The 19,502-nt window shown below is 40.3% G+C and overlaps 1 protein-coding gene across 1 annotated transcript in view; it reads right to left on the bottom strand.

The window, feature by feature from the left end:
- The window catches only part of CAP2 (cyclase associated actin cytoskeleton regulatory protein 2), a 133,377-nt gene that overhangs the window by 66,076 nt on the left and 47,799 nt on the right, over positions 1-19,502 (bottom strand). The window contains exon 4 of the mRNA XM_021696918.2: positions 12,409-12,486. Coding sequence (XP_021552593.1) covers positions 12,409-12,486 — 78 coding nt within the window. The remainder of the gene's footprint in view (positions 1-12,408; positions 12,487-19,502) is intronic.

Genomic DNA, 19,502 nt, shown 5'->3' with positions numbered 1-19,502 from the left:
AGCCTGAGCCTCCTTTCTGAGCAAGCCTGACAGCAAAACAATACAGTTAGGACCACACCGCATCCTAAAAGCAAAGACACATCAACTCTAAAGATCCTTGAAGCTCTTAGAGTCCTGTTGAGGGGATGGAAAATATGCATAAAAAATAGCAAGGGAGGGCGCCTGGGTGGCTCAGTCCGTTAAGCGTCTGCCTTTGGCTCAGGTCATGATCTCAGGGTCTTAGGATCGAGTCCTGCACCCGGCTCCCTGCTCCGCGGGGAGCCTGCTTCTCCCTCTGCCCAACACCCTCTCTTTCATGAGTACATAAATAAAATCTTAAAAAAAAATAACAGGGGAATGTTTCTGGATAATAGGTAAACAAGTTCCCTGTGCTTTGACAGAAACCACTCTACAGGCACGCAGGAAGTTCAAAGCTATGAAGAGACCATCAGAAGGCACGGTTAATACGTTTCCTAATAGAGGAGAGTGGGCAGGAAAGCTGGAATGGCGGTCGCGGCCGGGACAGGAGTGTGGTAACAGCTAAGACCAGCTTGAAGGACAGGAATCCGTGATTCAGGACAGACAGCAGCACCCACACCATGGTTTTCCCAAAGTATATTTTCATAGACATGAGTTAGTGATAGACATAGAAATGCCAAATGCTATGGTGGCTAGAGAGCAGGAATCCAGTAAATGTTGGGTTAAAAAAAAAAAAAGCCCAAAGAAATAAAAATTAAAGAGGGCTGGAGTGCAGAAGGTGAACATGCCCTAATGAAGACCTGACACAACTATTCACAGGCCAATTTATCTAATAAGTGATTCCAGACATGAAAACACGAGTTCTCAAAACAGCCAATCTGCCAAAACCTGACAAGAACATTTTTTTCATGTTTAATTTGTAAAAAGAAATAATCATCAAAGAAGTACATTTTTTTTTTAAGATTTTATTAATTTATTTGAGAGAGTGAGCATGAGCCCGAGTGGAGGGGAAGGGCAAAGGCAGAGGGAGAAGCAGATCCCCTGCTGAGCAGGGAGCCCGATGCGGGGCTCGATCCCAGGACCCTGAGATCATGACCTGAGCCAAAGGCAGACGCTTAACAGACTGAGCCATCCAGGCGGCCCCAGAAGAAGTACATTCTCTAGGTGTTTGCCACTGGAAATCCAAGTATTAAGCTGCAGTGGGGGAAACAATGTGGGAAAGATAAGGAAAAAAGCCTGTGTGTGTTTTCTTCTCTCCATGTCTGGGAAATGTAACTCCTTCAAAATAAACTGCCATTCATAAGATGCTCTCTTGCTCAAGTTAGGAGAGGGGCTAGAGGATGTAAACTGGGGAATTTTTAGCCTATATTATTCCGGCAGGGTTGGCTTGCTCATGTTCAAACTTTATGTTTTACTACCTCGGGAAGGCACCAGGCATTTCAACTAGGGTGGGCGGTAACCTGTCTTCTAAGGACAACTCCATCAACTTTATTCTGGATTATTGGTAGTGTTAGTACTTAGGGAAGCGCCTGCATTTTCAATTAAGAGCTAACTGTAGAAATTAAAAGTACTGCGCAGTGAAGCTTAAATCTAGCTCTCTCGCTCATCGGTGCACATAAACACTAATATCAAATGATGGTTTTGTCATGTGATCCGTCCCCCAGCACATACAAATATAGAACATGACCATAAAAAGTAACGGCCCATGCCCTCTGCTAAGTAATTTATGACGGCGCATCCAGACTGGAATGTCAGCTGCAGTTACCTTCTCCCTGTCTGCTCTGTCCACACAGACAACCGGAGACATGTTGACAGAAGCGGGAGTCCTGCAAAGAGGGCCCCAGCTGAGGCTCCTGAACCCGTGAGCAATGGCAAATCTATAGGCCGAGACACGCGTGGCTTTTTAAAAGATCTGTTGAATGACTCAACCACTTCTTTTTAAATTAATTTATGATTCAAGTCCTATAAGAAAAGCCTGCGACCTTTCTGATGTTTTTTTTTCCCCAGCAGATTTATGGTGACTAGCAACCAAATATTTAGCTTTACAGTGGAGAATGGTAAATAGTCAGGAACTATTTTATTAAAGATGCAAAGTGATCCCAACACTTGATGGAACAGAGAATGAAACATTTCCCTGGCCATATACAGAGTTCTGGCCTTGATGGAGAATTTGCCTTCAAGGCAGTCTGGAATGGAACAAACTTCGTATGAAATAGTTGATAAAACAAAGGACGTTATCCTTCTTTATTAACCTTTACCCCTCAGATAATCCCCCAAATCCCCTGTGTGTGATAACCACCTCACTTCCTTTGGGCAGCCATTCATTATCTAATTCATGTCTTACACAAAGAGAGATGAGCTAATGTGCCTTATCAGATTAAAAAAAAAAAGTCACCATGAGTGATGTCCAACAGAACAGGATCTTAGCAAATCCTTTCTGCCTCCAAAGTCCTGCGTTTCTAAATACCTTTAAAGCTACTAACCCACGGTCACAGCTCACAAGCCCATTCACAGCTTTATGTTGCTAAAACAAACAGTCTGGGCAGAAGAATGACAGAATTACTCTCCTTTCTGATTAACCTCCTCTCTGCATCCTGATAAACTAATGATTAGCTTTCCTGTTGGCATTCAGCACTGACTGGGTAGCTTCAGGCTGTCAAGTCAAGCAGACCCTGATGATATCACACAAACCTCTTCCTCTCCTTCCCTCTCTGGTGCTTTATTTTTCGTGAACCAGCATCTACATCCAGCCTTCACATGCGCTAGCTGGGCGGCCAGGTGTGTGTATGTGTGTGTGTGTGTGTGTGTAATTACCAGGGTAATTTTCTTGCCATGGAAAGGCTCATACGGAAAGCAAAGGCTTCTTTTTGCCCCCACTTCTCCACCTACAACACGAAATGCAACTCAGAAAGCTGCTGGTTACAAGAAAGCAATGCCGAGGGTACCAGTAAGCTATCAAGTTTTACCTGCTCTTCATAGACTGTACTTGAGCACAGATTTTAGTTGGACTTTCGTCTATACTCTTCTCCAGAGATTAAAACCATATATTGCCTTTGGTTGCCTTTGAGTTGGTAGTGAAGAGACAACCGGTCCATTTAGCAACATCAATAAGAGCAGAAACTTATGCATATTTATGAAGTGTGAATATAGAGTTAGTTTGGAAAAGGCTGTACAGTGAGCCTCTGGTTAGATTCTAAAGTTCTCCTCTGCCCAGGTCACAGGGAGATACCACTACTGAATATGATACAAAGGTTAGAAACTTTTTATCTTTTATTTCTCTTCTTTTTTTTTTTTTCGATTTTCAAGATAAATGTAGAATTGCATATTTAAAAGTCCATTTGAAATACTTGTTTGGCACATATTAACAGCGGTTACTCAGCAGAATATTTTCTTGATGTCTTGATTTCTCAATGTCCTCAGGGGGAAAAAAAATTTATAGCAATATTTTAAAGCAAGCATTCATTTTACATTAGGGCCAGAATTACTTTATTGCATTATGTTATCTGTCATATGCTCCCTAACAATAGAACTTAGCAGCACTAATCATGGCCAAATCTCTCAAGAAAATCCAGCAACTTCGATTGAGCAACATGGTGACATTTTCTGGGCATGGACTTAGGGAACACTTGGGAGGTTGGCTTTGCTCACTCGTTTGCTTTTCTTTTACAATTTCCAGACCTGCCACCAGAACCACCTAATTCACCCAAGACATGCTCTGAGATCAAAGTCACATAACTGTTTTGCTTGGCATTTTAAAATACTGGACCATAATTTGACACCTTGTAGTTAGGGTAAAACACTAGAGAGGCAAAAGGGATGAAATCACTCTAATTAAAAAAAAACCTTTAAGATATTTGTATACATGTATCTATATCTGTATCTCTCTCTATATATCCAGATACAATAAAAACAAATTCAGCTGTTGGATTTGAAGGTTTTCTTGTCCTTCTCTGGATGGTTACTGGGGGATTAATTTGGAAAAATCCAAATGGCTATTTAGAAAGACAATATTTTTCCACTGAGCTAGACCTCATGTCAGCCAAACCAAGTTACCCATGCTGGCAGATTGGCTAGATGCCCACCAAACCTGTGAGTTCTTCCTTCTTGGCATACAGGCTGATGACATTTCCCAGCATCCCTTGCAGCTAGGAATGGCCACGGAACTGAATGAAGGTGGAGGTGACATATGCCACTTCCAGACCTGGCCCATCAAACCTTCCCAGGAATGATCCAGCCTTCTCGTTCCCAATTCAATGGCTGAGGACCTACAGGAGGTGGGACCACAAGATAAAAGAAGCCTGGATCCCTGAATGACCGTGTAGAAGCCTGTCAGCCAAAACCACCAGAGCAGACCTTACATGAGCAAGAAAAAAATGTCCACTATGGTATGCCTCTGAAATCTGGGGACTATTTCCTAGAGCAGCTGGACTCCCTTGACTAACACCGAATTCTTCTACTCAGTCACCTGACACTCCCATGCTTTTTCTCATTTAATCCTCACAATACCTCTCTGAAGGAGGAATGATTATCCCCATTTTATTTTTTATTTTTTTAAGTAGGCTCCACACCCAACATGGGTCTTAAACTCATGACCCCAAGACCAAGAGTTGCATGTTCTACCAAACAGCCAGCCAGATGCCCCTCCCATTTTAAAGAGAAGGAAACATGGGCTGAGTTTAACTGTGTCTTCCCCCAAGTGGGCAACTTAACACGTTGGTTTGGTTAGAATGGCTGGGTATAAATGTAATGTGGGCTTTACCAGATTAGTTTGCTGGTGGTACTCAGGAAAAAAGAGTAGATTCTCCAATTTAAGGAGATGCTGATGAATTTATTTTTCTTACATTTGGATTTGCATTGTTAATGAGTAGATCCAAGTCCAAAGTTTCTACTCCTGATGACCCTCACAAATTAATATGTTTTATAAAAGTCTCAAATATATTTATGCTCACTAGCAATCTGGATCTATCATGCACCAATTAATTATCTAAAGTCCTATGGTTATTGCACTAAGCTTTCTTGCTTAGTTTAAGATGAACAGGATATTAATAAATTAGATTACTGCTCCATGCATTAGAAAATCCTTTAAGTGAGGGGCACCTGGGTGGCTCAGTCGGTTAAGTGCCTTCAGCTCAGGTCATGATCTCAGGGTCCTGGGATTGAGCCCCGAGTCAGGCTCCCTGCTCAGCAAAGAGCTGTTTCTCCCTCTACCACTGCCCCTTCCCCTGCTCATGCTCACTCTCTCTGTGTCTCTCTCTCAAATAAATAAATAAAATCTTAAAAAAAAAAAAAAGAAAATCCGTTAAATGAGTGCTTTGAGCAGAGCACCAGGTGGGGGCATGCATATTCACTCATAGATGGAGGTATGGCCAAAGGAGTCTCTTATCTCCCCTTCTAATTTTCAGACTGTATAAACAATGAAAGGACAAACAATCCATTCTAGATTCCTGCTCTATACACAAGAAGGTACTATTTCCTTTCCAAGTCCAAATAGAGATAGAAAAGAAGAGCAATGAGAAGAAACTCTCTCTTGCACTTCTGGAAGCATAAAAAACCCAGACTTCCTAGTCTTTTCAAAAGAATAAAATCCACGGTGGCAGTCAATGACCATAAATCATCTTCTCTGACCTTGGAAACAGGGTTAATTTTTTTTCTCCATGTACTGATGCACATTAATTCCATTTGCACACACACACACACACACACACACCCCACACACACCCACACACCATTTCATTGTCAGGTCTTGGTAGCATGAGAAATGTTGGAGAAAATAAGAAAAGTATATGTGGGAGGGAACAAGAATGCCTACTGTAGTTACCCACAGCAGCTGCAGTTCACCGTACTACTGCTTCCCATCTGCTCCTGCAAGTTAACCAGGGCTAGAGGTGGTGGGCCTGGGAGGGAAACCTCCTGAGAACCCCGTGGTGATAGCCTTCCTTGGGGGTGATTGATGCCCATACATGGCTTCAGAGGCACTGGTCTACTGGAGATTACATTTTCAGCTCAGGGCAGAGTTTTGGGGTCACCCCGGCTGGAGATGATTAAAGATCATGTTTCACATCTCTCCCAGGTGATGTGCGATGTTTCAATGCCAAAAAAACACGTCTCCTAATTCAAGTGAACATCTTCTAAGGTTTTATTTTGACATGCATCTCCTACAAATGACTGTGCAGGGTGGCTCTTCTTGCATGTGGTGGCTGTGAAAAGGACTTTGCACGGTAAGGGAACAGGCGCACATCTAGGTCCGGTGGCCAGGTTATTAATGTGTCACTGAACTTCATTTTTCATGCTTGTGAGTTAGAAATAACGTATTTTCCCTATAACCACCTGTTGTAAAAATAAATGAATAGTTGAGGGTGCCAGGTTCCCTTAAACAATTCTGCACTTACAGAATGGGGGCCTGGCTATTTTCCATGTGAGAATCCTTCCCTCAACTGGGAAAAGGCAGGCTTGATAAATTGTCACTAAAATTCCTAGACAATACTCTAAGGACTAGGCCAGTCTTCTGTCCAAAGATTATTTTTATAAATTACAACAAGAGGAGGGAAGAAAAGCATGAGATGTTCTGCCGATGTTTTATAACTTGTTCTGTATCATGAATGTTGGAATATATCAATGAGAGGAAGGCTTTCAAAGTGCAAAATGTGATGACCCATTACATTAGTCCATCATGAAATCAGTCTTATGGATCAAGAGAATGGACTAGAAGAAAAATATCAGAATGCAGTGCACCTGGTAAAACAACTGTTGTTTTGTGAAACTGGTGGTGAAATAAAATATACTTTTTCTATGGATCATGGTTGAAAATTTTGAAAGCCTTTATGTTAGAGAATATAAGAAACATGTTTCTCAGTCCAAAGTAAGAGTGGAAATTTGAAAATGGATGTCATCATTATCAATCAGGGCTGCAGACACACCTCTTATTCTGCTTTTCCCAGGAGAGATGGAGGGATGAGGGTAGAAGGGTAGGAGTACAGACAGGGAAGAGAAAGCAAATGGCAGGGAGGCTTCATGCTTTGGTCTGTGGCTCATGGCCTTATTAAAAAACCCAATTAATTAAAGTCTGGCAAGGAGAAGGGAATGAAGGCAACCTGTATTAGTTTTCTATTGCTGCATAACAAATTACCACAAACTCAGTAGCTTGAAACAACATCCGTTTATCACCTCACAGTGTCTATAGGTCAGAAATATGGGCAAGGCCAAGCCAAGCTCTCTGCTCAGAGTCTCGGGACTGAATCGAGGTGTCAGCAGTGACCCATCTGGAGCTTGGGCTCCTGGGCTCATGTGATTGTTGTTGGGATTTAGTTCCTTGTGGTTGTAGGACTGAGATCCCTGTTTTATTGCCGGCTGTCAGCAGGGGTCCCTGTCAGTATCTAGAGGCTCTGACAACTTGGTAGCTCAGGTCTTCGGAGGCAGCAAGAGAATCTCTCTCCAGCCACCACGACAGTCTTACATGACAGAACAATCACAGGAGTGATACCCCATCACCCTGCTCATAACCTAATCAAAGGAATGCACAAAACCACATCTTCACAGGTGCCACCTACACTCAAGGGAAGGCGATTATACTGGGTGTGTCCATTAGGCGGTGGGAATCTTAGGGTCATCTTGGAATTTTGCATACGGAAGTTATAATCCACCTAAAGCAACAACCATCAAGCATCTCGAACAGCCTAAAAGATATGCGCAAGTGCATTTTCTAAACTGGTGTGCCAGCCTTCTGCAGGACAGGAATACATGTCCCTCTTCAAAAAGCCTCCCTGGTCAATTAAGTTTGGGAAAACGTGGGTTTCATAACATTCAACATATTTTTTTACTGAACAGAGTATGGGATTTCCCCAAACATATTTAGCCCAGAAATTTTTTTTTGAGTTTGTGTTAACTAAACTCACATTATTAATATTAATATTCCTGTAATACTAATATTATATCAGAAGCAGTTGAATGATTGCTCTTGTATTGTCATTTTATTTCCTCTGTGATGACTTTCCCCGTCACCTTTGTCTATGAGATCTCTTCTTCTCTGGATTTTGGTAACACTAATGGTTTACCTTGCTTGATTGGCAGTTTGCTGATAATGACTTATAATAAAATACTTTTACTTTCTGAAGGTCACCCCCTACTAAATGCAGTCTCTTTGAAGGCGGGTATTCCGGCTTCAAGTCATCGTGTAGAGCACTGGAGACAGCTGTGCAGTTATGAAGCATGGTGGCTGAGATTTCTGGGGACAGGGGTTATATGGGGGGGGCAACTCATCAGCTTAAGGACTAATGAGCAAACCAGTTACCCTCTCTCTGAACCTCTCCTGGCTCACCTGTAAATCAGAAGTATTGCAAGAGATGATTTCTAGGATCTCTTCTCACCCAATAATCAAGCTCTGCCCCATCTCATGGGTGTCTTTATGGTGCCTGGCCCATGGTATGCACGTGGTAAGTACCTGTTGACTGAATACTTTCAAGCTTGCATTGTTGTGGGTTCCTGTATTTTATCACTGCTGTTCTCTGTTGTAGGAGGTGGCTAGCTTCCAGCTGCTCAGGGTGCTCACCTCTAATCTTGGGCATCTACCTTATACAAGCCCCAGGCTACAACTGACCAGTAATGTTGCTCTCACCTTGCCTTACGCTTCCGCAGTGTAAGTGTGGCGTCTTCATATGGGATAGAAGGCACCCCCCTGGGAGGTCCACCTGCCCTAAAATATCTTCCTTCCCAATGCCTGAAACTCCTATTAAAGATTCATTCTCTACCTTTTTCTCCCGGAGCCCTATTACTAACTCTAAGGAAATAAATACAGGAGTCCTGATTCAGTAACTCACCAAGCAGAAAGTAAGCCACCTTGTAATAGCCATGTAGTGGTGAAAAGTAAACCACTGCTGTTGTGAGTCACTAGGATTTTGGAGATGTCTGTTACTATAGCATAACCTTGCCTGCTTTGAAACAGAAATGTCAGGAGGAAAGAACAGGAGTTTGATATTTGACTACTACAGGATTCTGTGCTTGTGAGGATGTGAGGTGGTGATGTCTAAATCCTTGCTGCTCACAGGTTGGCAACAGATGACCAGCATCACCATTACCCGGGAGCTGGCTAGAAATGCAGACTCTCAGGTCCTACCCCAGGTCTACTGAACCAGACTCTGCCCTTTCACAAGATCTCCAGGTGATTCCAAGGAAGATTAAAGTTTGAGAATCAGTGACCTAGAGACAACTGGAAATGAGAACCTGAAGCATCTAAAATAAATTTGAGCTAGAGGTGTAACTGAGTGCAATCCACATTCCACAGGTTTCTCAAGTGTGGTCCCTGGACCAGGAACATCACCGTCACATGGGAACTTTTTTAAGACATGCAGATGCTTGAGCCTCAACCAAGAGCTACTGAAACAGAAACTATCGAAGGGGCCCAGAAATCTGTGTTTTAACAACCCTGGATATGATTCTCATACACATCAAAGTTTGGGAGCCACTGCCACAAACCAGTGAATTGAAATTACAGGAGTTATTATTCTCCTGAAAGAAGGAAGAGAGGAAGATGTGGATGGTTATAATACCGTTCCTATGAGAAATACCACCTGTTTCACGGCGATTTCCTTTATGCTGCATTTTCTAGAACGCACGTGGGGAAAATCACGGCTTGGCTGAGGACTATTTTCACCACTGCGCTGATGACCTCTCCAATCTGCTTTTCTTTCTAGTGGAAGTACCAGGAAGGTGCTGTGGGTAAAGATGCAGAGGACAGGAAGGGAGGCGGACATCCAAAAATGGCTTTGCATTGTGCCAACCTAAGCCTGCTGGGGTTTACTGCGCTTGGAGCACTGTGGCGAGGTGAGTGCTATAGAAAACATTTACTAGGTACGAGTCCCCTTTTTATCAAGAATGCAGGAGGGTAAGAAAGGGGAACTGTAGTGGTTACACCCAAGAATCTGCACAGTTACGTGCTAAGCCACACGTGTCCCCAGCTGCAGCTCATTTTGGGATGCAATGGTTCCACTGCATTCATTTGTGTGCTCACCTGTCCTAACTCACCCAATATTTAATGAGTGACTTTTATATGCAAGGCCCGCAAGGCCAATGGAGAGGTCTTTTGTGTTTAAAAAAGGGATCGAGAGGGGCACCAGCCAGGAAGGTCATGGTTCTTCCCTCCATCTAAGACTCCCAGGGATGCACTGAAGTCACTTCTCCCACTTTAATCACAGAAAAGCTGGGCTAAAGCTGTATCTAGAATGCATCGCACTGTGATTTTCCAGTTTCACTCGTCTCTTTTGCCAAGCGGGGGGTGAGCGGGCGAGGCGTGGGAAAGCAGGGATTGAGAAGGCCAAGGAGGAAAATGCATCCACAGCAGAACACACAATCTCTCCACCCTTACCAAGCTGCCTGTCTGGGCTGGGTGCTAACTCCCCATTTCACGCGAGGGAAGTGGTATATCCGTGGCAGCTCTGGCTGCAAGTTTGAATGACCTGACAAACCCACAAAACTCTCAAGGCCAAGACCACTCCTCCGACCAATTAAACCAGACCCTCCCGAAGTGAGATCCCCGAGCTGGTACTTAAAAAAAAAAATGTTCTGGGTGATTCCACTGCACAACACCTGTTCTAGGGTCTCAGGTCTTGCCCCTTTATGGAGCTGAGCTTCCTCCCCTGAAAGTCAAAGTCCTAGTTTCTCAGGATTCTCCGCAAAACTTGATCAGTTTCAGGAGTTTTAGAATTTAAAGGGAGCTATTAAATTTAAGCTATTATATTATAATGAATATCCAATTACCTTTTTTTAATTAATTTTTTTCTTCCAAAGAAGATGTACTAATTTATCACCTATCACCAGGATAGCATGACACTTCCCACATTCTTAACATATGACATTGTCAGACTTTTCTGCATTTGCCATCCCGCTAAGAATGCTGTGGTACTTCACTGGGGCTTATATTAATTTTTTATTACTGGGTAAGAAATTACCACAAACATAGTGGCTTCATAACAACACAAGTCCAAAATGGGTCTCAAATCAAGGGGTCAACGAGGCTGCATTCCTCTGAGGGGTTCTCAGGTGAATTTGTTTCTTTGCTTTTTCTAGCTTCTACAGGCAGCCTCATTCCTAGCCTTGTGGTCCCTTCTTCCATCTCCGAAGCCAGCAGCATGACGTCAGATTTCTCTCTGACTCTTCTGCTTGTTCTCTTCCATGTATAAGGATCCTTACGATTACCTAAGGCCCACTCCAATAATCCAGGATAATCTCCCCATCTCAAGGTCAGCTGATGAGCAAACTTAATTGCTCCTTTGCATTGTAAATCGACATAACTGCAATTTCTGGGGACTCCAATTATCTTTTAGATAGTTTGTCACCAAACTTCAGATGCAGAATATTTAGTCAAAAGAACAATTCTCATTTTTTTCCTATTTAACAATGTATGCTGGTGGTAGATCTACTTTTTATGAATAATTTCATTCACTACACAATCAGCATGGTCAAAATATTGTTATTATGAAGCCTTGGTAGAGAGTATGATGTTGTTATTTACATGATACAATGTCTGTAGTTTGGGCCAGGTGGGAAGTTTATAATGGCCTGGGGAATGGTAAGGACCCCTGCCAACCACCACTTTGCTCTTAACATCTACTATTATGTTTATGTTAAAGTTTACTCTGGGCCTTATGTGGCAATGTGATGGTAGGTTAAAAGTTGTTAGAAAACTGCACTGACTCTCTCTAAATGATCCACATACACAATACATTTAAGAAGCACTGACTTAGCTTATCCACGCTAACTACAAAATAGGAGCTAATCAAATTCATACATGCAATTTATAGATGATGATAGATGTGAATAAGTTTTGATAACAAAATAGCACAAAATGTGAACTAAAAGTTAATAGTAAATACTTCCTTGGTTATAAAATGGTTATGAGACTAGTAAAAAGAACAGGCTACATTCTCTTTTATGGCTAATATTCCATGGTGTGTGCGTGTGTGTGTATCTATCTATCTAACTAGCATCTATTTAATCTATCTACCTATCCATCCATCCACCCACCCACCCATCCATCCAGTTATCTCTCTGATCACATCTTCTTTATCATGGTGACAGAGGGTAACTACACTTAATCGTGGTGAGCACTGTGTAATGTATAGAATTGTCGATTCACTATGTCACACACCTGAAACGAATATAACATCGTATATGTAAACTATACTTCAATAAAAAAAAAGAATAGGCTGCAGATGACGTAAATAAATTGACCTTTTAAACAGGTGATGTCCACTGTTACAGTATGAATTTGACCATTATAAGATGATGAAGCAAAAGAAATGTTCCATACCATGTCCTGGATTAGAGATAGACGTACGTGCTATGTATCTCATTTCGGGGATGACTCTCAGAGTGAATGGTTCTGCTGCTTCCTTGTTGTCTGTCTTACAAGTATTGCCCATTGTCTAGGCAGCCCTGCCTCTCAAAATACACTCTTACCTCTTGGGGTTGTTGGTACTGAGAAGCCATCAGAAGGAAAGCCCGCTGAGCCTGGAAAGCGCTATGCACCATCTCCGCCTGGGAACCAAGAGGAAGAGGGAAGTTCAGATGTTTGAGCTTCAGAACAAAGAGTGATCATATGATCCAGCAATTCTATCCCTAGATATGAACCCCAAATTGAAAACATATGTCCACACAAAGCCTTGCTAATGGATGTTCGCAGCAGCATTATTCATGATAGTCAAGATGTAGAGACAACCAGAATGTTCATTAAGGGATGAATGGATAAACAAAATGTGACATATCAATACAATGGGATATTAGTCGGCATTAAAAAGAGACGAAGTGCTGATATATGCTACAATGTGGGTGACCCTTGAAAACATGCTGAGTGAAGGAAGCCGGTCAAAAAAGACCACATGTGTATGATTCCATTGATATGAAATGTCCAGAATAAGCAAATCTACAGAGACAGAAAGGACACTCGTGGTTGCCTGGGGCTGGTGGGAGAGAGGAATGGAGTACGAGGTTTCTTTTGGGGGTGATGCTGTAATCAGATAATGCTGGTGCTTTCACAACTTGGGGAATCTACTAAAAACCACTGAATTGCTCATGTTAAAAGAGTGAATGTTATTCTGTGGGAATGACATCTCAATAAAGCTGTTTAAAAATGTCTGAGCCCCAAAAGCAATTGTTTTCAAAGGGTATTTCTCCTGTCCTTGTTCGCAGTGTGCCCAAACCTCTTCTATGCCTTCTAGTGGAAAGAAAGTTGTCCTTTAAGTTGTCCCCATAAACATATGTTCACTGTGAGCCCGTGGCTTCTACAACTATTCATTAAGACAGATCTAGAGATTTCAGCGCTGAACTCCCCCACCCCCAGAAAGGACATGCAGGAGGGAATGTTTCAAATACATGGAATCATATTTTATATCCTTACTCTCTACTTACTCTTCACTATTAATTTTTTACTTTTTCAAATTTAAAAAATTACAGAAGAGTACCAAGAAGAAAATAATTCCAAATTTTTGGAATTATCATGCACAAATGACCATTTTGGCACACTTTTTCTAGTTCTTAAGAAAATTCATTCACACAGCTGTTTTCATTAAGACAAAGCATAATGATTTAGAATAATTTTTAAATGCAGAAAGCTACAAATATTAAGGTTTAAAAAAATGCCTCACAATCTAGAAATAATCTTTGTTAACAATAGATGAACATCACTGCACCACCTTTTAAGATATACATGCACAGAGACTTTTAAAAGATTGGACCATACCTGAGGTACTATTTTTTAAAATAAAAAGTATTCATTTTAATTATGGTTGAATAGTAGAGATGAAAGAGATGGAATAGGTAAACTTAAAAGTTTCTGCACTATAATAATTATGATGTTCTATACGATCATTCCAAGGTAAATATATATATATATATATATATATATATATAAAATATTGGGCCCCTGAGTGGCTCAGTCGTTAAGCGTCTGCCTTCGGCTCAGGTCATGATCCCGGGGTCCTGGGATCGAGCCCCGCATCGGGCTCCCTGCTCCGTGGGAGGCCTGCTTCTCCCTCTCCCATTCCCCCTGCTTGTGTTCCCTCTCTCGCTGTGTCTCTCTCTGTCAAATAAATAAATAAAATCTTTAAAAAAAATAAAAAATAAAAAAATATTAAGAGATTGGAATAATTATGTATTTGCATTTTAAATTACATTGTGTCATTTTAGACAAAATTTATTGGCTCCTTACTGGCAAAGATGAGAATATAAGTACATTCTTACATTTTTTCCTATCTCTGATGCCCTATCTTCCATATTTTTTAGTTATTATTTTTATTTTGCTCAATTAATAGCATTCATATGCTAGCTGTAACATGAATCCACAGACTTCAGGATAGGTTCTACATTTAAATACACCTCGTGGTTCTTACCAGTCATTTTACCATGATTTCTCCATTTCTGGATTATTCTGATTTTTTTTATTGGCCGAACCTCATTATCAATTCTTTTCTTCAAAGAGATCTCAAAGTCGCTTTTAGTTCTTCAGGTTTGGACACGTCTCCCTGTTGTCTTTCTATTTTAATAGTATCTGGGCTGAATATAACCTCCTTGGGTAACGTTCTTCATCCATTTTCACATAACATGGCACTAAATGTGCCGAGAGAAATCTGAAGCCAGCTGGGTTTTTTTTCTCTCTTGCAGAAAATTGGCTTTTTCTAGTTTGACACCTGAAGAATTATTTCTTTATCCTTGGGGTTTAACAGCTTAATCATGATATGTTTGGGTTTTGAGCATTCTATATTATATCTGCTGGAATAGGTTTGGTTCTTCATTTCTAGGAACATTTTCTTGTATCTTTCAAGATACCGCTGTTCCATTTGTTAGAATCTCTATTCAGGGACTCATTATTATCTTCAGATCATGTAATATTTGAATGTCTTCATATCTTTTAGATTCTCTCTCTACCTTCAATTTCTTTGTTTTTCATCTGTATTTACTGTGATCATATGAATACTGTTCTCTATTGTGAGTTAACAGATTTTCAACAGGATCTCTTATATTCATTCATCTAATTTATGTATCATTTCTGTATGAATGTCGTTTTGTTCTTGATTTGTTAGACCTTCAATTTCTTTTGCATTTCACTCTTAGTGTTTTATCACCTTGTCTTTAAGCTTTTTAAAAATACACTTAAACTCATTAACTCTGACAGTGTAAGTTATACTCTTACTAAGCCATTGTGATGAATCTGTTTCTGTTCCTTGCGTTTCATTTTCTTTGAGTATGAGCCCATGCCTTCCCTTCACATGCAATGTTCCTTTCTGATGGACTACTTCTAGCTGTCATGAAGGTGATTCCATGAGTCCTTTGCTACCATATTGCAGGTTGGTTTATCTTCCCTTTCAATCAAGGGTTTGTGCTCTATTAAACTCTTTAAAGGCATAATGGAATGGGACAGGAGAGGGACGGCTCAGTGAGGCGATGTCCAGTCTTTGAGAGTTTGGGTGCTACTCAATCTTCTGGGAATATCTTGAATATCCTAAACCATGATTCACTCCACATCTTAGCTGTTGTAAATAATGTTGTGATGAACATGGGATGACTATGTCTTTTTGAATTACTGTCTTCATTTCCTCTGGATTGATACCTAGACGTGAAATTACTGGATCCTATGACAGTTCTATTTTTAATTTTTTCAGGAACTGCCATACTGTTTCCCACAGTGGCTGCAACAATTTACATTCCCATCAACAGTGCACAAGGGTTCCCTTTATATCCACATCCTTGGCAACACCTGTCGTATCTTGTTTTTTTGGATAATAGCCATTCTGACAGGTGTGAGGTGATATCTGGTGGTTCTGATTTGCATTTTACTCATGGCTAGTAATGTTGAGCATCTATTCGTATGCCTGTTGGCCATCTGTATTTCTTTGGAAAATGATTATTCAAGACCTCTACCCATTTTTAAATCAGATCGTTTGTTTTTTTTGATATTGGGTTGCATGAGTTCTTTATATATTTTGGGTTATTAACTCCTTGTTTGATACATCATTTGCGAAAATCTTCTCCCATTCAGTAGGGTGCTTCTCATTTTATTGATGGTTTCCTTCACTGTGCAAACCTTATTAGTTTGCTATAGTCCCACTTATTTATTTTTGCTTTTGTTGTCCTTCCCTGAGGAGATAAATCCAAAAGAATATTGCTACCACTGATGTCAAAGAGTTTACCACCTTTGTTTTCTTCTAGGAGTTTTAAGGCATCAGGTCTTACTTTTAGGTCTTTAATCCATTTTGAGTTTATTTTTGTGTAGAGTGTGAGGAAGTGGTCCAGTTTCATTTTTTTTGCATGTAGCTGTCCAGTTTTTGCAGCACCATTTATTGAAGAGACTGTCTTTTCCCTATGGTATGTTCTTGCCTCCTTTGTCGTAGATTAACTGACCATATAAGTGTGGGTTTATTTCTGGGCTCCCCGTTCTTTTCCATTGATCTATGTGTCTGGTTTTGTGTCAGTACCATCCTGTTTTGACAATGACAGCTTTGTGGTATAGTTTGAAATCTGGGGCTGTGATACCTCCATTTCTCTTCTTCCTTTTCCAGCTTGGTTATTCAGGGTCTTTTGTGGTTCCATATAAATTTTAGAATTATTTGTTCTAGTTCTGTGAAAAATGTCATTGGTATTCTGATAGAGATTGCACTGAATCTGTAGATTTCTTGAGGTAGTATGGATATTTTAACAATATTAATTCTTCCAGTCCATGAGAAGAGTATAGCTTTCCATTTATTCATGTCATCTTCAATTTCTTTCATCAATGTCTGATAGTTTTCAGAGTACAGGTATTTCACCTCCTTGGTTAAATTTATTCCTAGATATTTTATTCTTTTTGGTGCAGTCGTAAATGGAATTATTTTCTTAATTTCTCTTTCTGCTACATCATTATTAATATATAGAAATGCAACAGATTTCTGTATATAGATTTTGTGTCCTGCAAATGTACTGAATTCATTTATTAGTTCAAATGGTTTTTTGGTGTAGTCTTTATAGAGTTTTCTGTATAGTATCACATCATCTCCAAATACTGACAGTTTTACTTCTTCCTTTCCAATTTGGATGCCTTTTATTTCTTTTTCTTGCCTAATTGCTGTGGCCAGGATTTCTAATACTATGTTGACTAAAAGTGACTAAAGTGGGGGGAAAGTGACTAGTTTAAGTCATTCCACTTCATTAACATGTTCTGACATTTGACAAATTTTCCAAAATTTTTACTGATATGAGCACCTTAATCTTGTTTCTAATTTTTCTTGTTATTTCTCATTCAAGGATTTTTTTTTTCTACTGAGAAAAAAAGCTTCAGGTCAAACCAAGATCCTTAGACCATTTCAATTTAAAACAACAAATTCAATCATCAACATAATAAAATGTCTCATGAGTATTTAAATTAGGGTATATTTTCTATTTGGAGTATACCATCTCCTCTTTTATTTGTCCTGGAACTCTGATTGCTGGGATTATAGTGCTCAGAATCTCAAATTTTGGATGTTCTTTAGGGAGGAACAAAGAATTTTCAATATTTACTCTCCTGGAGGCCATTATGATCTTATGAATGTAAAGTTCTGAGCTGTGTGAATGTTCATCCATGTATCAAAATGTATATTTTCAGTGGTTCAGTAGGACTTCTTTCAGTCTCTAATGACCACATTTCCAAAAAGAAAACTATGAAATACAACTTTCCACAGCTTGGATATAAACAAAATAATTGCACTTCTCCTGGCCACAATAATATAGAGGTATTGTCCTCATCTATGACAAGCTTTGCAGAGTTGACTGAATTATAGTTGCTGTGGAACAGTAATTTAGGATTATCTGACCTCTGTAGTTAAAACTGTTAGCTCTGAGGGGTATTGACAATATTTTTGTAGTTATCCTAAGATGAACACTATCAGTAGCCTTTTTTTACTTTCCCTAGAAAAAATATTTAGTCTGGTGCTAGTAGAGTAATTTTCTGGTGGTCTGATTAGCAGAATGGCCAGTTTCATTAGTTAGAGTCCTTCCCCAAACAGCCTTTCACTCAACAAGAGGGGTGGAGGTTGGAGCAGAGAATGGGTCAAAACCTAGATACCTGCTTCAACTATCCCTTTCACTTTGCTTATGTAGAGAAATCTACAGAATCTACAAAATCTTCAGAAAGATTTCTCCTTCCAGTTCCCTAGAACTCTGGGCCTAATTAGCAGACTGTAAACCACATGCACACTTAACCTCATTGGTCCATGTTTCAAAGGATTTTCTTTCCACACTTGAGATATTCTGATCCACCTGCCTCTACAGAAAAGTTCTATGAGTCCCCTCAACCAGACAGCATCCTATTTAGGAGCAATTTTACTAAACCTGCTGAGTTCTGATAACTTGAAAGGGAGAATTTGGCTCACTCAGGCAGTTCAAAACATTGTGAAAGAAAAAGCCAAACGTAGGGGTTTTCAGTAACAACAAATAATTGAGGGTTTTTGCTGAGTTTGTCCATCACATGTGTGCAGGGCTCAGAGAGCCTCAGTGACCTTTGTGGGTGTATATGTGCATCTATCTACCCACAAGCACGTGTGTGCAGAGAGGAAAGGGAGACTTTGGTAAGAGTCAAGACTACACATTTTATTTAAACTCGATCAATTATCACTTAGGTAACTGGGATTCTTGGATAGATGGAATGGTGGACCACCTTGTTTTGTGCTCCTAGGGGACAGAGTAGGAGAATGAATTTTTGTAATCAGTTTAAAGCAAACCTCAGGACTAGCAGACACTAGCAAATATGACTTATTTCCATCTAATCCCTTCAGGAGAGAGCTGGCTCCCAGGGGAAGCCCAAGTGATCTCTAAATACTCATCAGATCTTTGCATTGTTTCACTGGGAATGCTACAGGCAAAGTACTATGTGGATGAAAAAAATGAATAGGTAGGAGACATGGAGGAGGTGAAAAAGTACCCAGCCAGGGTACCTGTAGTGAAGGGATTTCCAGATCTTCCGAAAAAGTATCATTCTTCTTGAGACCCAGACACTGAAGGGAAGGGGGTCCTCCTCTTCTAAGGTCAGGAGAATGGACATCTGCTCTTTGGGTGCAATATGTTGGCTTTGAGAAGGTCATGGTCAATGCCATCCCCATATTCCTCCCTAATTAATCTGCCAATGCCCTATATTTTACAATTAGAGATACTGTATTTTTAGATTTTATTCCTTAGGGGCCTCTAATCAGGGGCTTCTAACTCTAAAGGAGAAGTTCCTTGAGTTTCAGCCAACAAAGATGTAAAGATGGACCTGAGAGATGAAAGAAAGACAAGAAAATGGGCTGATGAAAAGAGGTGATAGGATGACGAAGACAAATATCACCACTTCACAATTTTGCTTAAAACAAATTGAAGATGTCTAATTTTGTAAAAACGAACATAGGCACCAACTCTATAAAGTCAGATTATGAAAGGCATCTGGGTTGACATATTAAGAACCATAACGAAGGCGTACACCAGTGATTCTCAACCTTAAGTGTGCATTATATTCACCTGGATGATTTGTTAAAACAGATTGTTGAGCCTTGTACCCCAAGTTTCAGATT

The sequence above is a fragment of the Neomonachus schauinslandi genome, chromosome 8 (assembly GCF_002201575.2).
Source record: "Neomonachus schauinslandi chromosome 8, ASM220157v2, whole genome shotgun sequence".
Lineage (NCBI taxonomy): Eukaryota > Metazoa > Chordata > Mammalia > Carnivora > Phocidae > Neomonachus > Neomonachus schauinslandi.
The sequence above is the reverse complement of the archived record's forward strand: the minus strand, read 5'-3'. Positions and strand labels throughout refer to the sequence as shown.